Source organism: Nannobrachium achirus (genome assembly GCF_963921795.1).
Source record: "Nannobrachium achirus genome assembly, chromosome: 7".
NCBI classification, from domain to species: domain Eukaryota; kingdom Metazoa; phylum Chordata; class Actinopteri; order Myctophiformes; family Myctophidae; genus Nannobrachium; species Nannobrachium achirus.
In genome coordinates this window covers 66,084,964-66,110,338 of record NC_137816.1, presented here as the reverse complement: position 1 = coordinate 66,110,338, position 25,375 = coordinate 66,084,964, and the positions used below count along the sequence as shown (strand labels likewise).

The following is a 25,375-nucleotide window of genomic DNA, read 5'->3' as shown; positions in this document are numbered from 1 at the left end:
TAAAATGGTTAAAATGAAACCGAATCAAGCAACCCCACAAAACTATCTGTGATGAAACACAAAAGCCCAAGTAGACGTTAAAATGACCCCAAACATGTTTGAAAGTGAAATATCCCTTTAACAGACCTTTATACAGATTGGACAACATTACACACTTATTCATGCAAAACAAGTGCTGTTTTAACTTCTAGCTGGTGAAATAATAGTGAAATCCCCTGGACGCCCTGGGGATGGCCAGACACCAGTTTGAGAACCAATGCTCTAAGCCATACATGGGCAACTGGCGGCCCGGGGGCCACATGCGGTCCCCACCTTCACTTAATGCGGCCCTCAGGTTAATACCGAAATACTGATATATTATTGATTTCAGCTGTTAGAATTCCAAACATGACCTGCTTGAATTCCGTCAGTCTATATTAGTAGCTTAATGACTAGTATAGTATTAAAATGTATTTTTTTTATGTCCAATGTATTTCTATTTAGGTTCATAAAGTTAGCATGAGTATATAACTAAATGCATTTGAAATTGAATCAAAATGTTACAATTCAGGATTCCAATTCAAAAGAGGCAAAAATATTTTTAATATTTTAATACTTCTTTTGTATGTGATATGACAAAGTATAGCAATATGCAATGTGGCCCTCTGGAGTGAAGGTGGAAATATAGTGACCCTCGCCATCATCAAAGTTGCCCACCCATGCTCTAAGCCTACACAGAATGCTAAAGTAGGTACTATAGTGCAGTTTGTTGCCATAACATGCAGCATTGTTGATTTGTATGTTAAAACTCGTAGCGTAGCCCACACATAGAAGGTACTTTTAAACTGCCAAAGTAATGAGGCTGCAGAATGGATTGTGTGGGAGAGACATGCTGGAAGAACCACTAAGGAATGCTAGAAAACAAGGCTAACCCCCCCTCTCTCTCTCTCTCTCTCCTTCTCTCGTCTCTCTCTATCGCTCTTGCTTACGCTCTCTTCTCTCACTCTTTCTCCCTGACCCTCTACCTCTGTCTTTCTCTTTCTCTCCACTCGTTCTCTCCTCTCTCTCTCTCTCTCTCTCTCTCTCTCTCACACACACACACACACACACACGCGCACACACACACACACACACACACACACACACACACACACACACACACACACACACACACTCTCTCTCTCTCTCTCTCTCTCTCTCTCTCTCTGCAGACACCAGTTGTTTAAAAGGACCCGCGGTCATTGATTGTTTTTTAGCACTACAAACGTGTGAGTCACGTGCCACACAGGTTATTATTGTATACACAACTGTGGTTGCGACCGTAGGTCGCTATTTAGTATGAAAATGTGCAGCTCATGTCCGTCTGTCTGTCACATCTCATGCTCCATATATGGTCAAGACATTCGTAAAATTGACGTCTGACATCATAGATGTCTAACGTGATATCACAATGTCACACTCATGACTTGACCAGCTCAGCAGAGCTGGTCATAGCTCATATCCATCAGCAGATGGATATAGCTGACCTGCTCTGACATCAAAATGATGACTCGACCAGCTCAGCGTTCTCAACGGAACGTCAACAACGTCCATAATGGGAATGCAGAATGCCCATATATGGACATACTGTGTCAGTCTCATGTGGTCTATGACATCAAACATCTATGATGTCAGATGTCAGTCATCTCCATATTTGGAAAAAAAAGGCCACATTCTGTCCAACTTAAACAACCAACCATGCAGGTCTGGTAATTTTTTGGGGGGTCAAAGTTGATCCCATGCCAAAGCACCAGCGCTCGCCCAGAAGTCTGCTGTCACCCAGGCGGATGGGTGCACGCGCCCATGTGCGCGACTTCGCTTCTCACCCTTAGGGCGTCTTACTGGTATGTATAGGCTACACAGTACTGTACATGTCCAAACACAGTATATACGTCATAAAGAAGTGCTTATTATTTATTGTTTTGCCATGGTAATTAAAATTCCTGAGATTGCATTTAAGTTAAGTATGTCAAAAATGCCTGGATTGTCTAACCCAAGCGTCACGATCCATTAATCAATGACTCATTGCCTCTGAAATAAATAAATGGGTAGCCTGTTATCAATATTATTGTTGTTCATCATTTCTGGGGCAAAAACTCTAGGCGATCTACAAGCCATTCTACAAGCATTGCAACGCATTGTGAGCTTCATGTAGATCAAGCTCACAGAGATTTGGGGTAGAGGTGGAAAAAAGGAAGGGGGCCTAGTTGGTACACAGACCCCTGTGGGACTCCGGTCAACAACCTATACTATACAGGCTTTAAGTGGCTAATGCTTTGTTGTTGTCCAACTGAAACTGCTATCTGTTTTGCCCATCGTTCAGTTTGTGCAGTGGATGCCAAACATATAAATACATCTCTGGCCGAGTCGCCATGGGACCAATATGACCTATATATATATATATATATATATATATATATATATATATATATATATATATCACATAGGTCCCCAGATGAACAGAAACATATTCAACCCATGATGATCGTTAAGCGACGACACTATTTTTAGATGTTCCGTCCAAACAGTGCATGCATGCATGCATGGGGCTCCAGTGCATGCATGCATGCATGGGGCTCCAGTGTAGAAAGGGCTTCTTCTGCGTGTTATTGTGTTCCTGTACAAAGTCAGGAAGCTGACTAAAGCTAGCAGACCAGAGGCCTCAGAGATGTCTAAGTTCTGCTAGGCCTAGAATTATTGAATGCTTTAACCAGTGAAAAATAGCAGATATACAAGCTCACAGCGCGGCACCGAGTGCCGCGCTGCGAGCTTGTAGATCTGCTATTTTTGGAAAAAAGTCGTGAAAATGTGTGCAAATCTTTGAATATATGTATTTTCAAAGCGAACGTTTGTAACTCAAATTTTTGCTTCTTGGGGGGTCCCTGGAACTAAATATTTTGAGATGGGGGTCCCTGGCCAAATACATATCATTTTGGGGGTCCTTCACATGAAGAGGTTTGAGAACCACTGACATAGCAGTCTCAAGAACAGACTAACTGAGCTCCAGTTAAGTGAAAAGGACCTTTTCTTTGACGATGGCAGGCCAGATTGCTGACATAGAAACATAGGTTTTTCAAAAAACCTTTCAAAAGACACTTATAGAATCGGGTCAAAATTCAAATTTTCATGATTTTTTCAAAAATAGCAGATCTACAAGCTCACAGCGCGGCACTCGGTGCCGCGCTGTGAGCTTGTATATCTGCTATTTTTCAATAGTTAAAGCATAAAATAATTATACACTGTAATGTGTGCCCGTTCTGAATGGGTTAAGGAAACACATGCAGTGCATTCTGGGAACTCTTCCAAGCCAAAGAATGAATACAAAACAAAAATGAAACACTTGGGGATACAGTAAGATGTTTGTATTTTCCATCCCTAATGCTGCATTCACACTGAGAGAAGCCAAGCTAATGGTTTGCTTGGTAATTCAATGTATTCTCTATAGCCGGTTTTCCACAGGCCCAACTCCACACCACACCGCCCACTTGTGTCAGGTTTTCCACTACAAGGAACTGGGTAGAGTGGTGTGAAAGTGGTACTTAACGGGGTACTTATTCGGGTCCACTCGGCCTGGGCTAAGTGAGGCCAAATCAGTGACGTATACACGCTGCTGATACTGATTGGTCAGAGACAGAGTCTCACGGCTGAGCTGTGTCTTTCAACACAACAACTTGACAGATTTTAGTATGCAGTCACGGCTGCAAATCAAATATAAAAGCAAAGCCTGTTTGTTTTATATATCTGTTTATAAAGAGGACGATTAGGCAGAATTGTGTTCCCCAGCCCTGCAGTTGAGATACCACGAAGCACCAAGAACATTAACCAACACAAACAGTGGACATAGGCTATATCATCGCAAGTCGCAATTATCAACGGCAAATGCGTCGGCAATCCGTTATTTTATATAGATCTCAGTGTGATGTCTCCTGTTTGTATTTGTAACTGCATGTGTTGAATGGGGGAACGAATCTACAGTAGCCTACATGACATGTACTGTACTGTACTGTTGCTGCGCTAGCATAGCCTCTACATTAGCTTACTTCTTTGCATAGTTTGGCCAATAAAGTTATTATTTGACCATGAGCATCCCGACGTTAGTCGTCGCTATAGTTGTAAAGACTTGATGAAGACCTGTGTGAGTGTGTGGCATCTAAAACATTGTCCACCACATCTCCGTGTTGAATGGGGAAAAGAATCTACAGTAGCCTACATGTACTGTACTGTAGCTTAGCATGTATGCTAGCGCAACTAGCCTCTACTCTTCTTTGTGTAGTTTGGCCAATAAAGTTATTATTTGACTATGTTCACCCCGACGTTAGTCGTCGCTATAGTTGTAAAGACTCGATGAAGACCTGTGTGAGTGTGTGGCATAAAACATTGTCCACCACATCTCTAAAAATAATTAGCGCAAGTTAGCATCTCCGTTGTGTTTACAGACTGAAAAGATACCGAGTGGTATCCGTATGTTGAAAGGGGCGTCGATTTCTTTCGGGAGCGGAGGGGAGGAGGGGGAGAGGGGAGGAGGAGAGGAGGGGGGGGGGCACTGTAGTGGAAAACCTACATAAAAAATGCGGTGCGGTGTCGTGCCGTGTCGTGTCGTGTAGTGTCGGGCTAAAAAGTGGTATGGAAAACCGGCTTATGCAAACCAGCTTTAAAAAATTCCAAGCTTTTTTTCCAGCTTGGAAATTTTAAAAGCCGGTTTGCATAGAGAATACATTGAATTACCAAGCAAACCATTAGCTTGGCTTTTCTGTATGTGAATGAGGCATTAGTCCATTTCAGATTTGTTAATGCGACCGAAGGTCGCAGTTTAGTATGTGAAACGGCACATGCTGACTCCGTCCGCCTGGATGTGTACAAGTGTACGGTCTAAGGGTTTGCCGCTCTGACATCACTCTGATGCCCATATATGGAGTTCCCTGATGTCATCAATAAGCCCATATCTAACAGGATTTCATATGGAAATGCCCATGTATGGAGGCCACATCGGCCACATACCACACTAACAGAATCCATATATGGCCAAGACAGCCCATATCTGTGTGGCTGGTTTTACAGACAGGGATCTCCATGTATGGGCACAAAAGGGATTGTATGTATGATGTCAGATGTCATAGACGTCATAGGACTTTCACGTAACGAATAACTGAAAGCATGTTTGGGCTCTCGCAGCATATCTCCTTATACAATACATGGATCTCCATATATGGGTACCAGGGGTCTCCATATATGGGTAACTGGTCCGATATACATCACTGGCCAGACGGCCCAGTCACGGTGGGCGAGGTCGCTTGTCGCCCTGAGGCGTACTAGTTTATATACCATGATTGATATTAAAGGATGACTTCACCACTTTTCAACCTATCTTCATATAATTTGTCCTCACTAATGTTCATGATAAAATAGCATAATGTTTTCCTCTTTGGCCAGTGGGCAGTTCAGAAACCTGTCTACCAGTGACATCATCGATGGGGAATCCAAGCTAATAGAAACAGAAGGATTTCTATTCCTGAAAGGTTACCATGGCATAATGGAAGCAGGGACGTGCTGGCCATTGGGAAAAGCGGGACAACTCCCGAACGGCCGGTTCATTCCCGGCCGGTCCAGGCCGGCCATTAGGAAAAAAATCAAACCTCGGTTCGAAGTGGAGCGGTGAATTTGAGCAGCTGTACCCTATGTGAGTGAGTGAGTGAGTGAGTAAACTGTGCCTGTGAGTGAGTGGTGAGTGTGCCTGGCCTGCACAAAACAGCGCCCCTCCTTTAACTAGTGTGTTGTGTGTGGCCACTCAAGGTATTGCCAGGCTACGGACATGGCCAGCCAGCCACCCACCCAGCCAGCCAGCCAGCCACCCAGCCACCCACATACCCACGGACATACCTGTCTATTGGGAGCGCTTTCACCGCTCCAAAAATAAAAATAAAATGTCGGCCTTCGTTCCATTTTGGGGGCTGGGCGGCCGACAAAGTAAATCTTCACTGTCGGGCAGAAACCTCGTATCTCCAAGTTTCAAATGTATAATTTTTTTCGCAAAGCAAAGCCCTGCTTCATCATACAAGGCCGTTGCACAAAAGTAGTGAAAACAGCAGATCTACAAGCACACAACGCCTCGCGGGTGCGAGGCGTTGTGGGCTTGTAGATCGGCTGCTTTCACTAGTTTAAATACGTTTTTAAAATGATAAATACAAAACAAACGGTTTTGGACATACAAGGTTCCCACCCGACAACGACGAAATATAACTCATGTAATTGGCCCACTGGCTTGTCACTTGTCATGATCTGAAATGGCAAATCTTTGAGTAGCAGCAGCAGCGCTATGGAGAGAGATCTCTCTATAGCGCGCAATGAGGGCCTCTCCAACTCTTTTTCCCAGGCTGAATCAGGGGCCCAGGCCCAGCCCGTCCCTGAATGGAAGCTATTGTTCTCGTGATAATAAAAATCGAAATATAATTTCTACTTGGGCCAGCAGAGTGTGCAAGTAGTATACTGCGTTCGGTGGCGTTATCTGTCGCGTATCTGTTTGCCCAGTGGTATTTATATCAGGTCACACTTGAAGTCACTAAGGCCCCATTTACACTGGCAGCCAAATCCAGCCTGAATCCACCCTGTAGACAATATGCCTTCCGGTTGGTTCTAGCGGAAGTGGCGGAAGTCCTGCGTTTAACGGAAGTTACGTCATGCGTTGCAGTCTTCCGGTGAAATTCTCACGGCGGAAGTTGAACGCTTTCTGCCTTATATTGTCACCAGGCTTTTCTCTTTGCAGATGAGTAAGCCTGACTACGCGAGGCTAGCCTGAATCAGATCTGATCCACATCCAGATTGGAATCTAATTCGTCTAATAGGTCACATGACTCATTTAAACAAATCAGATTCCAATCTGGATGTGGCTCAGATCTGATTCAGGCTGGGTTTGGCTGCCAGTGTAAATGGGACCCAAGAATGCTGGTCCCTGATTGGCTACGGCAAACAGATACGTGACAGATACGCCACCCAATGCAGTACTTGCACTTGTGGCCATACATGGCCACACGTGCACAAGGAGCAAGTTGGCACCTCAACAGAGTGCAGTCTAGTTTTAAAATAATTGTTTTAGAAAAAGAATCTGTCTAACGATGATGTCACTGACAGGTTTCTGATTCTGAACTGCCCCAAAAGTGACAAAGACTGAGTAGATTATTATTATTATTATTATTTTTTTTGCTGTTTTATCGTGAACATTAGTGAGGACAATTAGGCGGGAGGCTCTCTCCATTCCGACATGTCGCCACTCCGAAATTGACTTATTATTGTCGGAGTGGCGACACTCCCATAGGGGTTAGGTTTAGGGTTAGAGATAGGATTAGTGTCGGAATGGAGACATGTCGGAAAGGAGACATCCAATTAGGCATATATGAAGATAGGTTGAAAAGTGGTGAAGTCCTCCTTTAAGTAAGGGTAGCCCAGCAAGGTATTTGAAATAATAACGATATTGCAATAAAAACAACATTGAACAATTACAGATTTTTCTTTAGATTTGAATAAGCGTAAATCTGATTCAAGCCAATATGATCTGTTGTTTAAGTGTGTAGCCTATATCAACATGAATGAATATTCAAAGTGAGAGTAGAGCATTTTTAAACATTTTGTCACTTGTGTTTTTTTTTTCTGAATGCATCATTTAATTAATTGCCTGTTGATGAATTGGCAAGCACTAACATTCCTATAAATGTTTAGCAGCTATTGCATATTAAGTCCATCATGTGATTTCGTTTGATAAATTGATTATCATGAACTTACTTATTGACTTACTTCATCAGATTGATGTTATAAATTAAATAAAGCAGAATACATCTTTTGTCATCATGGTATAGGCTCCACACAATGAATTATGTTTGCAGGTGGCTATCACATATGAAAAAAATAATTTGGTACATCGAAATTTATGGCAAGTTTTAAGAGAAAATGATCTTATCTTTAGAGTGGATTTGGGAACATTTATCTGGAGGACTATATGCCTTTATTAACAACGCTGTTCATAAAAAATACGAGCAGCTAATTGTCTTCACCATTTAACATTTGTATTCTTTCTTTTCTTTTTCCTCTCTTCCCCCATAAAACAAACTAAGTCTTATTATGAATCCCATGTATGTGGGTAGTATATTTACACGCTTTAGTTATCATCTGTGGCTTATTAAAATTTGACAAATACATGGGGTTTAGGAAGCAAAGATCACCTGTCTTTAAAATAAAAAATAAAATAAATGCAGGTTTTATGATATAAATGTGTTCTTTCTCAATCTTTGGGGAGGAGGAGGTTCTTTTTTTAGAATAAGCAGACAGTGATGATGTAGTTCCGAAGTGGGCCGGGCTTTCACAAGCAGCTGAGGCGGATCTGGCCTTTGATTACGGCACGCGCGCACGCACACGCACGCACGCACGCACACACACACACACACACACGGTGTGTCGCAGAACATAATTGATGACCTAATTGAGTACCAGGGGGTGTAGAGTAGTGGGGGAGAACGCACCGTGGACGCACCGCACACACACACACACACCAGATAGATAGACGCTCACATGAAAAAGTTCCACTCGCCTGCTTTAGTTGTTCCTTCCATCTCACAGCATTTCCACACAACATTGATGTAGAGACAGAAAGAGAGAGAGAGCTTTTCACTTCTTTCCTCCACACCACACCGTCCACTTCACACAAACACACCACACACACCACTCTTCTTTTCCACCCACCACTCTGCACGGTGCACACACACACAACACCGCACAGCATTCATCTAAAAACATATCCACACTCTTTCTTTCTTCACACACACTTTATTAAGTTTATATATTCTAACCTCACCCAAAACAAACATAACATTTTTATGAATGATTCTCTCTGGCAACCACAACTTTATCTCGTCGTCTTCTCTGCTGCTGGAGTCCTCCACCACCTCCACCTCCTCCACCACCTCCACCCAGGCTGCTGAGATCCTAGCACTCGGTTCTCCTCACCACCAGCAGCACCACCTCGGAGGAGGAGGAAGCTCCACGTCTCTGCTGAAGTTCAGGAGGCACCAGGAGTTCCTCTGCAGCTACAAGCGCTCCTCTTCTACTTCTGCCGCTGCATTCGGGGGGACATATCCACCCAGCAGGAGAAGTTATAGTAATATTAATAATAACCATAACCTCCTGCTCCACCTTCCTCCTCCGTGTTTCACCACGACGTCCCCAGCAGCAGCAGCCGTGGCAGAAGCAGCGAGTCTCGGCAGCAACATGAGCCTCAAGTCCGGCGACCCCAGCAGCCTCGAGACCAACAACAACAACCAGGTCTCCATTGAAGAGGAGGTAATTATTAAGGTCATTTAGTTTTTTTTATTACAAAAAAATAAATAAAAGTTCTGTGTTTTTTTAAAGTGCGACACTCGCAGCACCGCCGCGTTTGATTCTTTGTATCCTGTTCAAACTTCAAAGCCACCGACAAACAACGCCGTCTACAAACTGATAAACTTCCATGCTTTTTTATAAGAAGTTTGTTCCGCTATTAAAGCACTGCTTCTCAAAGTGGGTTCCATGGACCGCCAGGGGTCCTTAATGAGGGGGGTTCCAGGGGGTCCGCAGCTAAATGATAGTTGGTAACCAAATGGACCCTTTTATGGGTGTGTAACTCAGTGTGTAGGCCTACAAATTGAACCAAATAGGCCTAAATTGTTACTTAATAAATTGGGGTCCCAGAGATAAATGCCCGTCCGTACTAGCATCATGCATGCCAAACTAACTGGGGGTCCTTGAAATTAAAATGGTTGAGAATCACTAAACTAAAGCCGTAAAAAATCTCAAATGGGGGTCCACGAAATACGTGTCAATTTGTGGGTCCTTCACGTGATAAAGTTTGAGAACCACTGCGCTAAATTGTCCGTAATTCCCTTGTTAATGAAGGTTTATTGGCGTGTAGCTTTGTTCGGCTTTGGGCTTTGGCTTTAGTGGGTTTATCCTAAAAGATTAGCAGACAGCCGCACAAATCTCTGCTTTTTGCTTTTGTCACCTGTCTGTCAATTATCAGATTTAACACTTTCTATTCTTTTATTTTTGTAAATTGTGAGCTAATTCTCAACCTAGGCCTATAGCCCATCTAAAATATATTTGGGCCTAAAAAGGAAGCTTTTTTTTCATTTTTTATATACACAGGCTGTTGAGGATTAACAATTAACGGACTACATGCGTAGTTCCCTCTGGGGAAGGACAAGTCACATTATACCTGCCCAGAAGACTATAACCTTTAAATCATTCATTCTTGTTAAAAAATAATTAACTTTCAGTTTTTATGTTGAACATTGCATGTTTTTTTAAATTAAACCATGGCATAGCTGTATTTGTTTTTAAAAAAAAAAGGTAGATGGACATGAAATGGCTGTTCCTAAAACCTATCACTTCCCATTTGCTTTAAACATTTCTTAGTCTAAAAATGAGAGATAAAAAATGTTTTCTTCATGGGCCAAGGTCAACTAGAATGTATCTTATTAAATAAATGTTTTTTTTCTTTCTCCAGGATGAGTAATGCTCCTGAATTCCTTATCATGCATTCCACCCTTTTGAGATAACGGACATTAGGCCTGTATATTATCAGGCAAATATCCAATCCATATTGACTGACCGTGCCCCTGTCTTAAACATTTTTATGCAGATCTGTCTAAATTGTACATCATTCACAGAAATTCATGTTGAAAAGCCAGGGGAAAACACTCTTAACAAAGATATGTATAGCTAATTCACCCCTTTGAAAAGTGACTATGCTATTTATTTTATCTACAATTACAGGTGGGTCTATTTTAATCATCCAGCCTGGGGGAAAAAAGGAAAAAAAATTGCATTTCAATGTCTTAATTTTAGCGAGTGACTTTTAGTTAGATGTGAGGTGCTTTGTGAAATTTTAATTTTATTTGGTCAAAACATAAAACAAACGGTCTCAAAAATGGTGCAATTTGGTGTGTGTGGGGGGGGGGGGGGGGGTGTTGACAATGACGTAATGGCTCAAGTTTGGTATGGTCTTTGATGGCAGTCTGTCCTTTTTTTTTCTGTGAGACAATTAATATACACACCACAAGCAAGATGCATCTGTGACAAATGTAGCCTTAATTAGTCAAATTTGTATGCTCGAGTTAAATTATCCCTCACTGAGGATTTTCGTATGGCTTTTAAGAGCTGTAGTCTTAAATTAAAATATCCAACAATTTATCTATTTTTCCGGGGGAACTTGTTTCCGCTGTCTGTCGTGCTGGCACTTGGAGAAACGCCCTTGAGCCATTCTTTTTCTATGTGGCAATTAGTACCATACACACACACACACACACACACACCATAGCAAGAGAAGTCAGCGGACCGATTATAGCAACTCCATTGAGTTTGCGTCAAGGCCGTCTAGTCGTGCTCACGCTGACTTTTAAAATGGACAAGAAGCTGGCTGCTGTGCAGCACCTGAATCATGCCGGGGAAGGACCAAACCCCACCGGCCGGGGTCGAGGCTGTGGGTCAAAGGAAGGAAATGGTGTCACGCTGTGCGCCGTTGTCCAGGGGCGCTGTTCCTCTGGCAGCCTATTGTGTTGGTGGGGCCTGGCCTCCCTGCCGAGTGGGAACTAATGCCTTGTTTGTTTGTGTTCCGTCGTACGGCGGTGCCGCGCAGTGCCGAAACAATGGACAGATCTACAAGCTCGGGGACGTGTCGCGAAGCTCTTGCTTTTGTTCAGGGCTTTAATAAATGAGCACTTTTTGTTTATTTATTTCCAAGCACACACAACCATTAGACTTTCAGACATCAGACATGACAACTTGACACTGACTGCTTGTGCTTGTATTTAATCTGCAAGTGCATCAAATGCAAGCACGTCTCCACCCCCCCCCCCCCCCCTTCCCCCCCTCAACAAAGCACATCACATCTTTGTAGTTTTTAAATCTTCAGAGGAAGAGCATTTTATTTTATGATTGTACCGTGTACATTAATTCCTATTCATCCTACTTTAAGTCCTACAAGAAAACTGACACGGGGGGGTTACAAGTAAATCTGACACTTGGGGGATGGGGGGGAATTAAAAGTAAATACGTTTTTGTGCTGTTGCTATGATGGATGATACCATATCTTTACAACGTTGTGGAAAAAATGAAGAACTGAATTAAGGTCCATTTTCATGACAAGATTTGAGTTTTGTACATGGAATGTTGTCTCAAAGTATCTTTATTTTGTGTGTTTATTGCAGGTCCGCACGCTGTTTGTCAGTGGCTTACCAGTAGACATCAAACCACGAGAGCTGTATCTCCTCTTCAGACCGTTCAAGGTAAGTGATAGCAGGCCCTTTTTATAATGACGCAAATTCATGAGACGATACTTTAAATTACTACTTCATTCCTTGATACAAGTGGAAGTATACAAGTGGTCTACATATGGAGGTTTGTTTGTAAATGGTAAAATCCTGTTAACTTTTATCAATCTGTAACTCCCAGTGTACAATTGCAACCAAATGGACCCTTTAAAAGTTTAAAGGGTCCATTTGGTTACATTTGTACGCTCTTGAGAGTTAAACTAACACTAGAGGGTTTGACTGTGTATGGTAATGAGGCCATGCCATTGTTTGTCCATGGCTAGTGTTTGTGACTGGACTCCTCCGATTCCATAAACACTCCTCCTAACTAACCAAATTGGAAGTGGTATCATCCCGCATGGATGAGCTTGTGGAATGTGTAAATGAGTAGCCCTTGCGATTGGCCAACCGTACCTCCCTGTGACCTAGCTTGCCTCTCAGGGAAAACGGTTCATGCCTCCATTTGCTTTCACACGTTTATTATGGAGCTGCACTCAAATGTCCAGTTTTGAGTGCAGCCAACAGTGTCGCTTGCCGACAAATACCTTTAATATAAAATAACGCTGTCGTGCGCTGGGAGTATAAATTAAGCATTAGTCCTCAAAACCTGTAACTTTGAATCTGGTGTTCAGCTAAGTGTGTAACATTTTAAATCTGGCTTTCAGTTAATCTGTTTTCAAGTTTAAAGTGGTGTTGGGTCACCTACTGTATCTGTTAAAACTGTCATAGCAGTTTTCTCCAGAAGGCTCTTGTTCGTCGTTTATCCGTACTTGGCAATGCCACATTAAAGTGTGGTGTTGTGAATGTTTTAAGACTCTACCTCTTATGATTCCATGTTGAAGTCTCTTGAAGCAGAGTCTGCTCTGGGTTGTGTTCCTAAAGACACAGCCGGTGAAAGTTGTTTAATTTTCCATGGTTGTAAATCAGGATTAGGAGCGATCCCATCTATCAATGAACTCTGGAGCCACAACTCCCCTTCTCTTTTCCCAGCAAGCTGTTTGTGCTGTAACCAGTCTTTAGTCTGTCCACGCTTGGCATAAAGCAATGGCTTTATTTGGAAATGTTGCGTATAAATCATTCATTGTAAACAAAATGTACACACGCAGTACTTTGTGTGTTCTGTGGCATGCTTTTAAAGCAAATCAGCGAAGGCTACATTTATACACATACTAGTAGTTGTAAATTCTCCTTTTTTTACCATATATGGTTAAGCAAGACCTATGATGCACATGCGTTCATGAGGAGCTAGTGGAGCCTGCTCAACGTGCACACCATGCAGGTGCACGGCTAGCTTCATGTGACTCCATGTTGGATAATTGGCTGTCTTTCCTTTTCACAGGGTTATGAAGGGTCACTGATTAAGTTAACATCAAAACAGGTGAGGATTTTCTCTTGTCAGTGTTAGGAATAACTTTAATACTATAGTATATTCAGTCCATATGCACTTATTGGATTTAATTTAATCTTGATTATGGCTAGGCTGTAAGTTATCAATCAAATTAATTAGATTTTGCTGAATTCCCCCCACAATTAAATTGTGATATATTGTGACTCAACTTGTGGATGGCGGTATTTTCAGAAGATGGAAATACAAGCGCATTATGCATTGTGACCTTGAAGATTGGCCATCTTCACAATTCTTTAATTTGGTGAACATTTTTTAAAGAATTTATTATGGTCACAATATTATTATGGCCAAAATACGATTTTTGTTGTCAAAATATCTTATCAAGGTAATTGGGTCGGAACTATCCCATTTGCTCACCCAGCCCTATAAGGAATGTAAGCTGTTAACTGTTGAGGAGGGGTGCAGTCAGTGATGTGTGCCCTCTTCTCTTCTTCCAGCCTGTTGGGTTTGTAACCTTTGACAGTCGATCTGGAGCCGAAGCAGCGAAAAATGCGCTAAACGTAAGCATCTATCCATCCACAACACACTGTCGACTGTAGGCTGCTGTTTCTGATGGTTGTTCTCTTGTAATGTTTTGTGTTGTAACATAGCTTGTATTTGACATTTCTTCTTGTCCTTTTCTCCAAACTGAAAACACTGCAAAATTATGAGGGTTAATACAATTTAGAGTGTCAAAACATTTTAACTCTCAGGATTTTGCAGTGAATCTATGGGAAATAAAGGAAAAATATATATATCACTGAATAAACCAATCCCATACAATTTCTCAAAGTCAACCCATTTTGTCTTTTACAATTCAAGGGCAGGGCCTTTTCGGACACAGACCAGAGTCCTGTAGGCTTACGGTAGTTTAACTTTGACCTTTGGCCTTGGTTCACGTCCCATCCCAAAGTCTGGTATAGCCTTCCTCATTTGCATATCACTGCTTTAACTGTAACACATGTTAACTTAATAGCCACATTGGTAGAATTTACCACCCCGTCTTCTGTAGTAACCCCGTTTTAATTCTGTTCACCAAGTAGACCACTTGGCAGTTATCTAACACTTCTCTCTCTCTCTCTGTCATAGTGTCTAACGCATCACCTCTTAGATACACCAGCAGTCACACACCACACAAACACACAAAACACACACCGAAGTACTAGGCTACTCACCTGCATGTGGGCACAACGCTTAGGGCACAAAACACACAAAGCAGGGCCAAACCACCAGAAAAGTAAATTACACCAAAGTATTGTGCACAGCAAAATTCTGAGTGTTTATTTAAAGGTAGAGTAAGTGATGTGTTTTGGGGGTTAAAACAAAATGTTTTGGTAAAAAGGTAGCTATAGCACTTAATTCTGATGGTACTCATTGCTAGAGTGTTCAGTAACGGGTGTCGCCCTGTCTCTCCAGCTCTTTAATAAACAGAAAATACATTTTCTTCCCCATCAGCCATAAGAAGAGTACGCATTTATCAGCTTCAGTTTTATAGTGTTCCAGTTCCATTTTGTCTGCTCATTGACATTCACTTGTTTAATCTGTACAGTATACAGTGCGAGTTCTCTCTGCTGATTGAATACCGGTTTGAACAATGCATTTTCTGCTAACTGAAGAGCTGGAGAGAACAGGAAGACTCCCGTAACTGAACAGACATTCTATTTCCATCAATGAGTACCGTCAGAATATGGAGCTATTAACCCATTTAGAACGGGTACACATCATTGTGTATCATTATTTTATGCTTTAACTATTGAAAAATAGAAGATATACAAGCTCACAGCGTGAGCTTGTATATCTGCTATTTTTCAATAGCTAAAGCATTCAATAATTCTATGCCTAAATGGGTTAAACACTTATTTTGATAAAGAAATATCACTTGCCCTACCTCAACTCTTGACAGTGGGAACAAGTGGACCCTCACTCACACCGTTCCATTTTGTTTCCACTCAAAGAGTTAAATGAGCCCTCTTGATGTTGCTGTGACTTTGAGCCCTGCTCCTCATCTCTTTTCCTTCCTGACCGGTGGATCATCAGGGTGGATGCTTTGTACCTCCCAGTGGTGTGGAACCGCTTATCTGTTCTGGTCATGAAGCCAAAAGAGATACAAGCATGTTCAAACGCTCCTACAACGTATCCTTCAGTCTATCCCTCTTTCTTTTTTCTTTCTCTCTCCCCTCTAATTTACGATCTTGACTGATCCTCAACATAATTTATTTGAAGGGCATAAGGGTTTGACAGAACCACACCATAACTCGAGGAGTGTGAAGGATACGTTGTGAGTGTTTAAACGGGGCTAAGGAACAAGGCCATGTTAGACCTGAGTTTTCTTTTTTACGTCACGCCCCCTTCAAACTCAGTCCACCTCCCTTTAAAGAATACTCTTGTACCTCCACTCCACCCCTCCGTTTCTTCCCCCCCCTCCCCTCGCAGGGTGTCCGCTTTGATCCCGAAAGCCCCCAGACCCTGCGCTTAGAGTTTGCTAAAGCCAACACGAAGATGGCAAAGAGTAAGCTGATGGCTACACCGAACCCCACAAATATCCACCCTGCTCTAGGAGCTCACTTCATTGCACGGGACCCATGTAAGTTTTACTGGCTGCACGGCTCCTAGACTCTTCATCCTCTCTTTCACCCCAAGCGGCGCCGTTCCTCCGTTCGCCTTTCGGGGGTTATAGGGGGACTTGGCCAATTGTTGATGCGAGTCTTTAGTCATTCTGTTCTGAGGAGGGGGACGAGTGAAAATGGGACACTTCCCAATGCGTCCCGCACGTCCAGATAGTGTGGTTACATAGTTTGGGGAGAGCCAGACAGGAGAGTTGATTATAATTGAGTTGCATCAGTAAAAGGAAAAAATAAGGACTCAATGGATAATAGGCATGGCAGTTTTATTTGTACAAGGCAATCCAATGTGCTTTACACAGGGCTTCAAGCAAAGGAAACGCAATATAGTGAGATAAGAAATCAATGTCCAGAACCAGCCGGCAGCCTACTCTACGTTTAAAGAAATAACTAGGGTTGCAGGGCGCTTTGGAACGTGTTGTCACATTCTCACATGTCCTCCTCAAAATGAATGACAGGATTGATGATAAATATCGTCACGGTTCCTCTTTAACACACTCAAACTTGTGGGTAAATGTAAAGTGGGTGCGAAGGGGAGCAATATGCTGATCAAAACGACTAACTTCACTCTCCACATGCATGCATCATCTTTTGAGTTTTGTGTTCCCTAGCAGACCAGTCCCACTGTTTCACATGAGGCTAGAGAGCCGCTGCGCCTCGGCTATTGGCTTTTGCACCTGCTTGTTCCAATGTCAGGGTTCCCACGGTCATGAAATTCCTGGAAATATTTTGAAATTGGAAAAATATTTTTCCAGTACTGGAAAAGTTTTGGAATTGATCGAGGGTCCTGGAAGGTCCTGGAAAAAATAGCTATGCATTGTCTTTGGTTATTGATTTTGTTAATACCTCTTTTGTTAATAACGCGAGGCGTTGTGAGCATGTAGATCGGCTATTTTCACAATAGAACTGTTATACAAAATTCCTCAATTCTTAGTGCTTGTCAGGGTGCCGGGGTCCCCAGTTAAAATATGATTATTTCGGGGGTCACAGCCTGAAAAGGTTGAGAACCACTGGCAATACACTACCTGTCTTTGGGCATTGCGCGTAGGAGTAAGCGACTTGTTGTTGAGCTGAATTATTGTTATATAGTCCTGGAAATTGGGTTAAATATTCTGGAAAAGTTTTGGAAAGGTTTTGGAAATGAATTGGTTAAAATGTGTGGGAACCCTGCAATGTGCTATAGTCAGGAGTTGGCACAGTTCTGTTCATAGCGCTATTTTGGGGTGTCATTTCAAATTCCTCTGTCATGGCCAAATTCTGGTCAAAAGCGCAATATACCATATTCACAGAGCGGGCCATGTTTGCATTGAAAAACCAGACCAACGGCGTTGGCATTTCATTAGCTGCCGGCGTGTGAATATGGTCTATTCTTGGTGAAACTTTTAATAGTACTGATGTAAACCTTTCAGAGGAAGTTTGTGTCATTAGAAACTGTAGGTGGCGTGGGGTCCATTCAGAGCTGCAAACTGGTTTGTTTTGGCCTCCATTATATGCATGTACTGAAGGATTATATAAACTGAAGGATACTTTAAAGTCTTAACTGTGTAACATCCGTTATATTTGTGTTGGCACCTCCGGTACCTCTGTTGTCTGTCAGTAGAACTGCCATTCCCAGGAACCGCTCCAAAATGAGTGCTGTAGTTTTATAGCTACGAGGATATTTTGGAAGGCAACAGTAGCATTGTGAGAAACTATACGATTATCAGCCCCTGTAGGGCTTTATTCCATCTTCCATCGTCTCTTAAGTTAACGTTTTTGTTTGCTGCGCTACTACTCCTCCCACAGTTTTGGTTTTGGGGTGAAGTCGCACTTGGACCATATGTCAGTCAAATCGACCGGCTAAATCGGGACGCGCATGCCTGCTCTCTGAATGGTAGAGAACACATTAACGTGCAACGGTGGTTGTGAAAAATAATGTTTAATAGGAACGCTTACACGGTGACTTTAATTTGTCTGCTATACTTTACTATAGTTGATTACATTTTTGATTGAATTACAGATATACAAGCTCACAGTGCCGCGCTGCGAGCTTGTAGATCTGCTATTTTTGAAAAATCGTGAAAATTAGAATTTTGACCCGATTCTACAAGTGCCTTTTGAATCCTTCTAAGGTTTCTTTGAAAAACCTATGTTTCTATGTCAGCAATCTGGCAGCCACCGTCAAAGAAAAGGTTCTTTTCACTTAACTGGAGCTCAGTTAGTCTGTTCTTGAGAGACTACTATGTCAGTGGTTCTCAAACCTTTTCATGTGAATGATAAGTATTTGGCCAAGGACCCCCATCTCAAAATATTTAGTTCCAGGGACCACCCAGAGGCTAAATGTGAGTTACCTACGTTCGCTTTAAAAATACATATATTCAAAGATTTGCACACATTTTCACGACTTTTTCAAAAAAATAGCAGATCTACAAGCTCGCAGCGTGTGCTGCGAGCTTGTAGATCTGCTATTTTTCACTGGTTAAAGCATTCAATAATTCTAGGCCTAATGATCTCGTCCTTCCTCCACATGACGACCCGACCCCAGATGACCTGACGGGGGCAGCACTGATCCCCGCGTCCCCAGACGCCTGGGCCCCCTACCCTCTGTACACCACGGAGCTCACCCCCGGCCTGCCCCACGCCTTCACCTACCCTGCCGCCGCCGCCGCCGCCGCAGCCCTCCACGCCCAGGTGAGGGACCAACCGGTGTGTCACATCTTTTTTCCTTTTTCTATTTCCTGTTTTAACCACCTCAACCAGTGGTTTTCAACCATTTTCACTTCAAGGTCCATTATATATTTGGCATTTGAGCCACAGACCACCATTTGAGGAGATGCAGCCTCTCAGACGCAAAGCGTAGAATATTGTGTTATAGTTGGATAAGAAAATGTTCCAAAATTCTGTGCTGTATTGATGCGGTACCATAGGATAGGCTAAGGTTGATCAAGATAACAATTCTAAATTCTCTAATTGTGTAAACATTTAGTAAATTAAGTAATGCAGATGTTTAATTAAGTAATATTACAAAAGGGGGTGTAGTCGGGGGCCTTAGGGAGATAAAATGGTAAGTTCGTGCTAATCAGTCTAAAAGCACCACATGTTGCACAGATGTAGCCCAGGGCATGCTCTAATGATTTAGCTAGGGCGCCCGAGTCGGCGACCTTCGGGGTCGCCACAGCGGCCAAATCAAGTTGGGCTCCCATTGACTTTCTATACAGGAGGAAAATACCCAGAAAGAAAATCTGCTTTAAGTAGGATCTGAGGGGTCTAAATAGGGGTTTGTCATAATTCTGAAAACTTTTCTTGGGCAAAAAAAAAAAAAACTGACCCACAAAACGATGGTTTAGTGATAATAGTGATGAGTCATCACTTTTCACAGTTTTGTTGGGGCCATTTTTAGCCCAAGGAATGTTTTTTTGTGCAAAATAAATGCTTGCAATGGATTCAGAATCATGACAAACCAAATAGAAAGTCAATGTGAGTCCAACTTGATTTGGCCGATGTGGCCCTTTCGAAGGTCGCAGACTCGGGCGCCCTAGCTAAATCATTAGAGCATGCCCTGGGCTACATCTGTGCAAAATCTGGCACTTTTAGACTGATTAGCACGAAAAAAACCCTAAGGCCCCCGACTAGTATGTATTACTGTGGTTATTGGCACTGCAGCCTTGCTGCAGGAACGAGGCGGGGCCGAGTTCCGTAGGCAGGCTTCAATTTACACTCAAGAGTATAAGATCTCTAACGGTCCATTTGGTTAACAAATCCATCATTTAGCTGGGGACCAGCTGGAATCCCCTCAAGGACCACTGGTGGTCCCCAGACCACTGGTTGAAAACCACTGACCTAAACCCTCCAGCCTCTTGGTGCGCTGTTTCTTTTTGATCTGCAACGAAATTCTTTTCACCGAAAATGGCTGAACTGCAAGCTCATGGCGTGTTAGTTGTGAACGCGTTGGATCTGCTATTTTGGGCTGATCTGCAAGCTCACAACGTTGTGAACTTGTCAGACCTATACATTGTAGCTTGGACATTTACCACCTAATTAGACCCTCCGCCACACAAACACCCCTACCTAAGCCCACTGCTTCCCGTGTGTGTGTACACTTGGAGGTGCTCTGGTTCCAGCATCTTGCCTGACTTAAGTTTGGTCGTGAGGTTGTGTTGCACACGGCACACCAAAAATGTCAGATCTTAATGCTCACAACATGTCACAGCGGGATGTTTTGTGAGCTTATAGATCTGCTGTTTTATGAGGTGCCCGACACCAGCGGTGACCAAATATGACTAGGTTTTAATGGAGGCCCTCTCCGATTGTCAACTTCTTGTATCTGTCTATTCTGTGCAGGGCTGTGCACATCAGCCGTTTATTCTTTGGTTGCTGAGAGTTGAAACATTTTCAACTTTGTGTAGCCTACATGGATTTCTTTTTTATTTTCAGCTGAGCTGGGTAAACATGGCCAAAGGGCACGGTCACACCGCACTCCACCTACTGTATGAGAGCGGATTCTGTAAATGAATTTCAATGGGAATAGTTTTATTTTCTTTTTTTTTTTAGAAATCTGCGAATGGCAGCAAACGACTCCAAACCGCTGCTTTGGTAGAATCCGCCCTCATAGGTAGAATAAAGGTGTGGTGTGACCGTGGCCTGTGTCTTTGATAGGAAAACATTATTGTGCAAGATGCATAACTGGAAACAAAAATAAGAGTTTTGTTCCAAAAGATAAGTTTGACACTTGGCTCGACTTAAAGAAGCAATAGCAACCTACCCACACCCTCTGTGATGAAATGAAAACTATTTGACACTCAAATGTTCTAGAAATTAAAAACAACTCAACAATGTTCTATAGTTGTAACAACACAGACATTCTTTCGACCCCAAAGTAGAATTTTCCTTTTTAATTGAATGAGCACACAGAATCCTCAGCAGATGGAAAGGAAGTCACAGGAAGTGCTTCCATTGTCAGGCTAATTGTTGTCTAGATGTTAGTAATGCTACCCCAAAAGCTCTGTGCTGCGAACCCTTTTTCAATAAACAATAGCAATGGAAAATATTTCTCCCTTGAATGGGTCAGTGGAAGTTCATTGCTGAGCTAACTTCCTCCCGCAACATATGAAACACAGCGACGGGGAGGGAGGGAGGGAGGGAGTGCCGCCAGGGGCAGGGACGTGCTGGCCATTGGGAAAAGTGGGACAACTCCCGAACGGCCGGTTCATTCCCGGCCGGTCCAGGCCGGCCATTGGGAAAGAAAATACAAATAAAATGTCGGCCTTCGTTCCATTTTGGGGGCTGGGCGGCCAACAAAGTAAATCGTCACTGTCGGGCAGAAACCTTGCATCTCCAAGTTTCAAATTTGTAATATCTTTTTCGCAAAGCAAAGCCCTGCTTCATCATACAAAGCTGTCGCACAAAAGTAGTGAAAACAGCCGATCTACAAGCACACAACGGCTCGCACCGCGAGGCGTTGTGTGCTTGTAGATCAGCTGTTTTCACTAGTTTAAATAATTTTTTAAATGATAAATACAAAACAAACGGTTTTGGACATACAAGATTTCCACCCGACAACGACGAAATCTTTGAGTAGCAGCAGCGGCACAATGAGGGCCTCTCCAACTCTTTTTCCTGGGCTGAATCAGGGGCCCAGCACGTCACTGAGTGCCGCGCTGCTGCAAGCTCTTATGTAGCCTATTTTTCCCGGGGACAGCGGGCGAAGGAATGCAAGGTATTTATTCGCAGGGAGAGTTGTGATGGCCATCTCTAGAGGTGCCAACTTACTGTCCACGACGTGTCTCTCCCCCCCCCCTACTGGAATATAAGCTCTGTGTAGCTGTACAAAGGAGGGGGGGGGGGGGGGCAGCGTTCCGCTAATTGCAATCTGGTGATGGATCCCTAAAATACCGCGAGTTTTCTTCCCACTGATGCCGTCTGTTATGGATGCATGCTAAGACCCGCGTTTGTCAGACTGCATAATATCGCAGCTGTCGGGCAGAAACCTTGTATCTCCATATTTCAGCTTTTCTTTTCTCCGTAAATTGTTTTTTTTTAATACTTCGTTTGACAGTGTTGCACAAATGTAGTGAATATACATGATCTGCAAGCTCACGTATTGCGATGTGATTCATTGAAATAATCGCCTTATAATTAAACGGCCCAAAATACGGACCGACATACTTGAACCTTACCAAACATGGCAGATCTATAAGCTCAACACATCACTGCTCAATGCATCACATAGCAACACGTGAGCTTGCAGATCATGTATATTCCCTACTTTTGTATGAAACCTTAGATTGGATGCAACCTTGGTTAAATCTGTCCTGGTGTGACTAAACAACATTGTATTCATTGGAACACAGGTTAATTCTTTTACCCATTTCCTGAAAGTAAAGGTTTTGGGCATACAAGGTTTCCGCCCGACAAGAGACTGTCAGACTAATATTTCTCTAACCTCTGAATCTGTCTACATTATGGTCGTTTGTCCTTGCAATTACTTTGACCTCTTTGCCCTTTTTCTTTACTTTTTCAAGAATTTGTTGGGAAATGGCCCCCCGGTGGTAATGTAAGCAACCTCATGGATTAGTCATGTAGTGGATGCATATGGTGGGGATGGGGACTGTCGTTTTGTCACTGTGTGCAAATGTTTAACACAGAGAGGTCGTTAAGACCACTCACCATTTCCATGCCTGTTAATTACTCTGGGACTAATTGTCCTCGCGGACGGAGGAGCTGTGACCCACATTCTCATGGCTTTAAAGGGACAGTCCCCGCAAATGCATTCCTGCATCTTTTTAAACCTCTGAAGCCCTGTGTACTTGGTCATGTGACTAGTAGCGAAAATGGACAACCTACAAGCTCACAATGCATCACAACATGTTATGAGCTTGTAGATCTGCTATTATAGTTAACCTTTTTTCCCCTCTTAAAATAAATTTCACCTAGAATGACATGCTCAAAGTAAGGACACCAGGCATAAAGGAGTGTATTTCTTATTGGTAATCGATACTTTGTTTACTGACGGTCCCCCTCCATCCAATCAGGAGAGAGAACTCATACAGGATAAACTAGTGAATTGGAAAGTCATGAAACAAGACAGATTTGGAACTGGAACACCGACCTCAAATTGGTACCCAGACCTTAAAAAGAATTGTGTACAAAGAGATGGCGAGACACCTGTTTCCTGAAACACTACACTGTAACAATGATGATTATCAAGAGCTTTAACTTTTCACTTACACACCCTTTAATGTGGTTAAACCTGAAGTATCGGTATTGTGATGTACTTGCACAGTGGCTTTGATTAAAAACATAAGTTACAGAAGATAAATGTTTTTACATGTACATGACTGCCTTCTCTTTGGATCTGTACGTGACTGACTTGTTTTGGGGTCTTTAAGTGAGTGACTTGTGTTTGTCTGTAACTGACTTGTCTCTGGGTCTGTTACACACAGTAACTTGACTTGTCTTTGGGTCTGTTACACACAGTAACTTGACTTGTCTCTGGGTCTGTTACACACAGTAACTTGACTTGTCTCTGGGTCTGTTACACACAGTAACTTGACTTGTCTCTGGATGTGTGTTTGTAGATGCGCTGGTACCCCACACCCTCTGAGACGTCCCAGCCAGGATGGAAATCCCGGCAGTTTTGTTAGAATGTGAGTAACCGTTTATTTCTGCCAACCTGATGTTATGCAAGCTGAAAACTCCCATTTATGGAGTTTATTAATAATGATATTGTTCACACAGAAAATGACACTTTATCTTCATTATCAGCAGTGATGATGAATCAAAAATATTTTCTCAACACTTATGTAATGTTTTTAAAATCATCTGAAAATACCCCCCCCTTTTCCCCAGGACTCCATGGAAATGACGCCATCCTCCAGCTGAAGTGAGGTTTACCAAGTTCTTTTGTTTAATTTAATCAGGTTTATTTAATGGACAATTGTGCATTACAAACATACAGTATTTATGTTCCCCTCCGGGCTATCCTGGAGGGAGCCAGCCCAAACTATCTTGGCTGTGGAGAGACTGAGCTTAGGACTCCTCTTTTGGCAACTATTTGCGGTACCGTCTTATATAGCACTTCAAAACACACCTCGGGCAAAGTAAACGATGGATGATAGATAATTGCTGGGGAGACCGTGTCCCGTTTGATGAAGTTGTCCCATTCTTAAGCTAGTCCTTCCATGGGCTATTGTTGTGGCTCTGAGGCTTTAGGAGAGTCGAGTCATTGCATGTTGAAGTCGTTTTTGGCATGAATTTAGAACGCAGAGTTCTGTGTACCCTAATTTACTTAGTGTTTGTGTTGCTTCCTTACCTTGGCCTAGATGATGAAGTTTAGTTTTCCTGTAGAACCCGGTCTAATACCTCTGTGAAAGCTAGGCTGTTGTGTAAATGGCTTATCTTGCATGGACCCTTGTGAATGCATCCCTATGTTCAGATGACAGTCCCTTGCCCCTTAACCTGACCATATCAATATGTATTATTTGAGCAAAAGAACAAGTACAAGTATTTTTGTACTTTTTTTGCGTAATGTATATTTATGCGTTATTATTTTGTGCAACTAAATAATGAAGTTGTATAAGTTGGATGTTTAGTCTCATGTGTTTTTGGTGTTATTTTTGATCCTATAATCCTGTTGAAGTAGTTTAAAAAAAGAAAAAAAGTGCAATTGTATTTGTTTTAAAGGGGAAGGTGTGTCTGTCAATAAAAAAAAAGAGAAGTGTTCTGAACGTGGCTTGTGCCATCCTGACTGCTAAAATGAGATTGCTGTAAAACGCTGATCTTTCAGAATGTGAAACTGGACTACAAACGTTTATGGCTTGTTTTTTTGTGTGGGGGCCATTGTGAAATGGGAAGCAGGATTTAGAGTGATGGAGGAATTTAAGTTTGTGGTTTAGAAAAAAAATATTTGTCTTTATATCTGCTGTGCATAAGATGTACAAATATTCCCATCTTATGAATAAAAGAAGCAAGTGAATGCATTCCTGTGTCGTCTGTCTGTGTAACTTATGAACTGTGAACACGTTTGGATGAACTGTGAACAC

The 25,375-nt window shown here is 42.5% G+C and overlaps 1 protein-coding gene across 2 annotated transcripts; it reads left to right on the top strand.

Moving 5' to 3' along the window:
- The first annotated feature begins 8,658 nt into the window (after positions 1-8,658).
- Positions 8,659-25,202, top strand: LOC308288312 (RNA-binding protein, mRNA-processing factor 2a). Of its 2 annotated transcripts, none has more exons than XM_080729719.1 (8): positions 8,659-9,342; positions 12,246-12,323; positions 13,687-13,725; positions 14,193-14,255; positions 16,168-16,318; positions 18,880-19,025; positions 23,912-23,980; positions 24,183-25,202. In XM_080729719.1, the coding sequence occupies exons 1-7, from the start codon at positions 8,884-8,886 to the stop codon at positions 23,975-23,977; spliced, it is 1,002 nt and encodes a 333-aa protein (XP_080585845.1). In that variant the 5' UTR covers positions 8,659-8,883; the 3' UTR covers positions 23,978-23,980; positions 24,183-25,202. The 2 variants fall into 2 exon arrangements, with proteins under 2 accessions (XP_080585845.1, XP_080585844.1); XM_080729718.1 differs by having other exon boundaries at positions 8,659-9,354.
- The last annotated feature ends 173 nt before the right edge of the window (positions 25,203-25,375 follow it).

Bases quoted from the DNA above. Each gene is read 5' to 3' on its own strand.
- LOC308288312 (XM_080729718.1), top strand. From the start codon at position 8,884: ATGATTCTCTCTGGCAACCACAACTTTATCTCGTCGTCTTCTCTGCTG. The intron at 12,324-13,686 runs GTAAGTGATAGC...TCCTTTTCACAG, and splicing joins TCCTCTTCAGACCGTTCAAG to GGTTATGAAGGGTCACTGAT. The intron at 19,026-23,911 runs GTGAGGGACCAA...GTGTGTTTGTAG, and splicing joins CCGCAGCCCTCCACGCCCAG to ATGCGCTGGTACCCCACACC.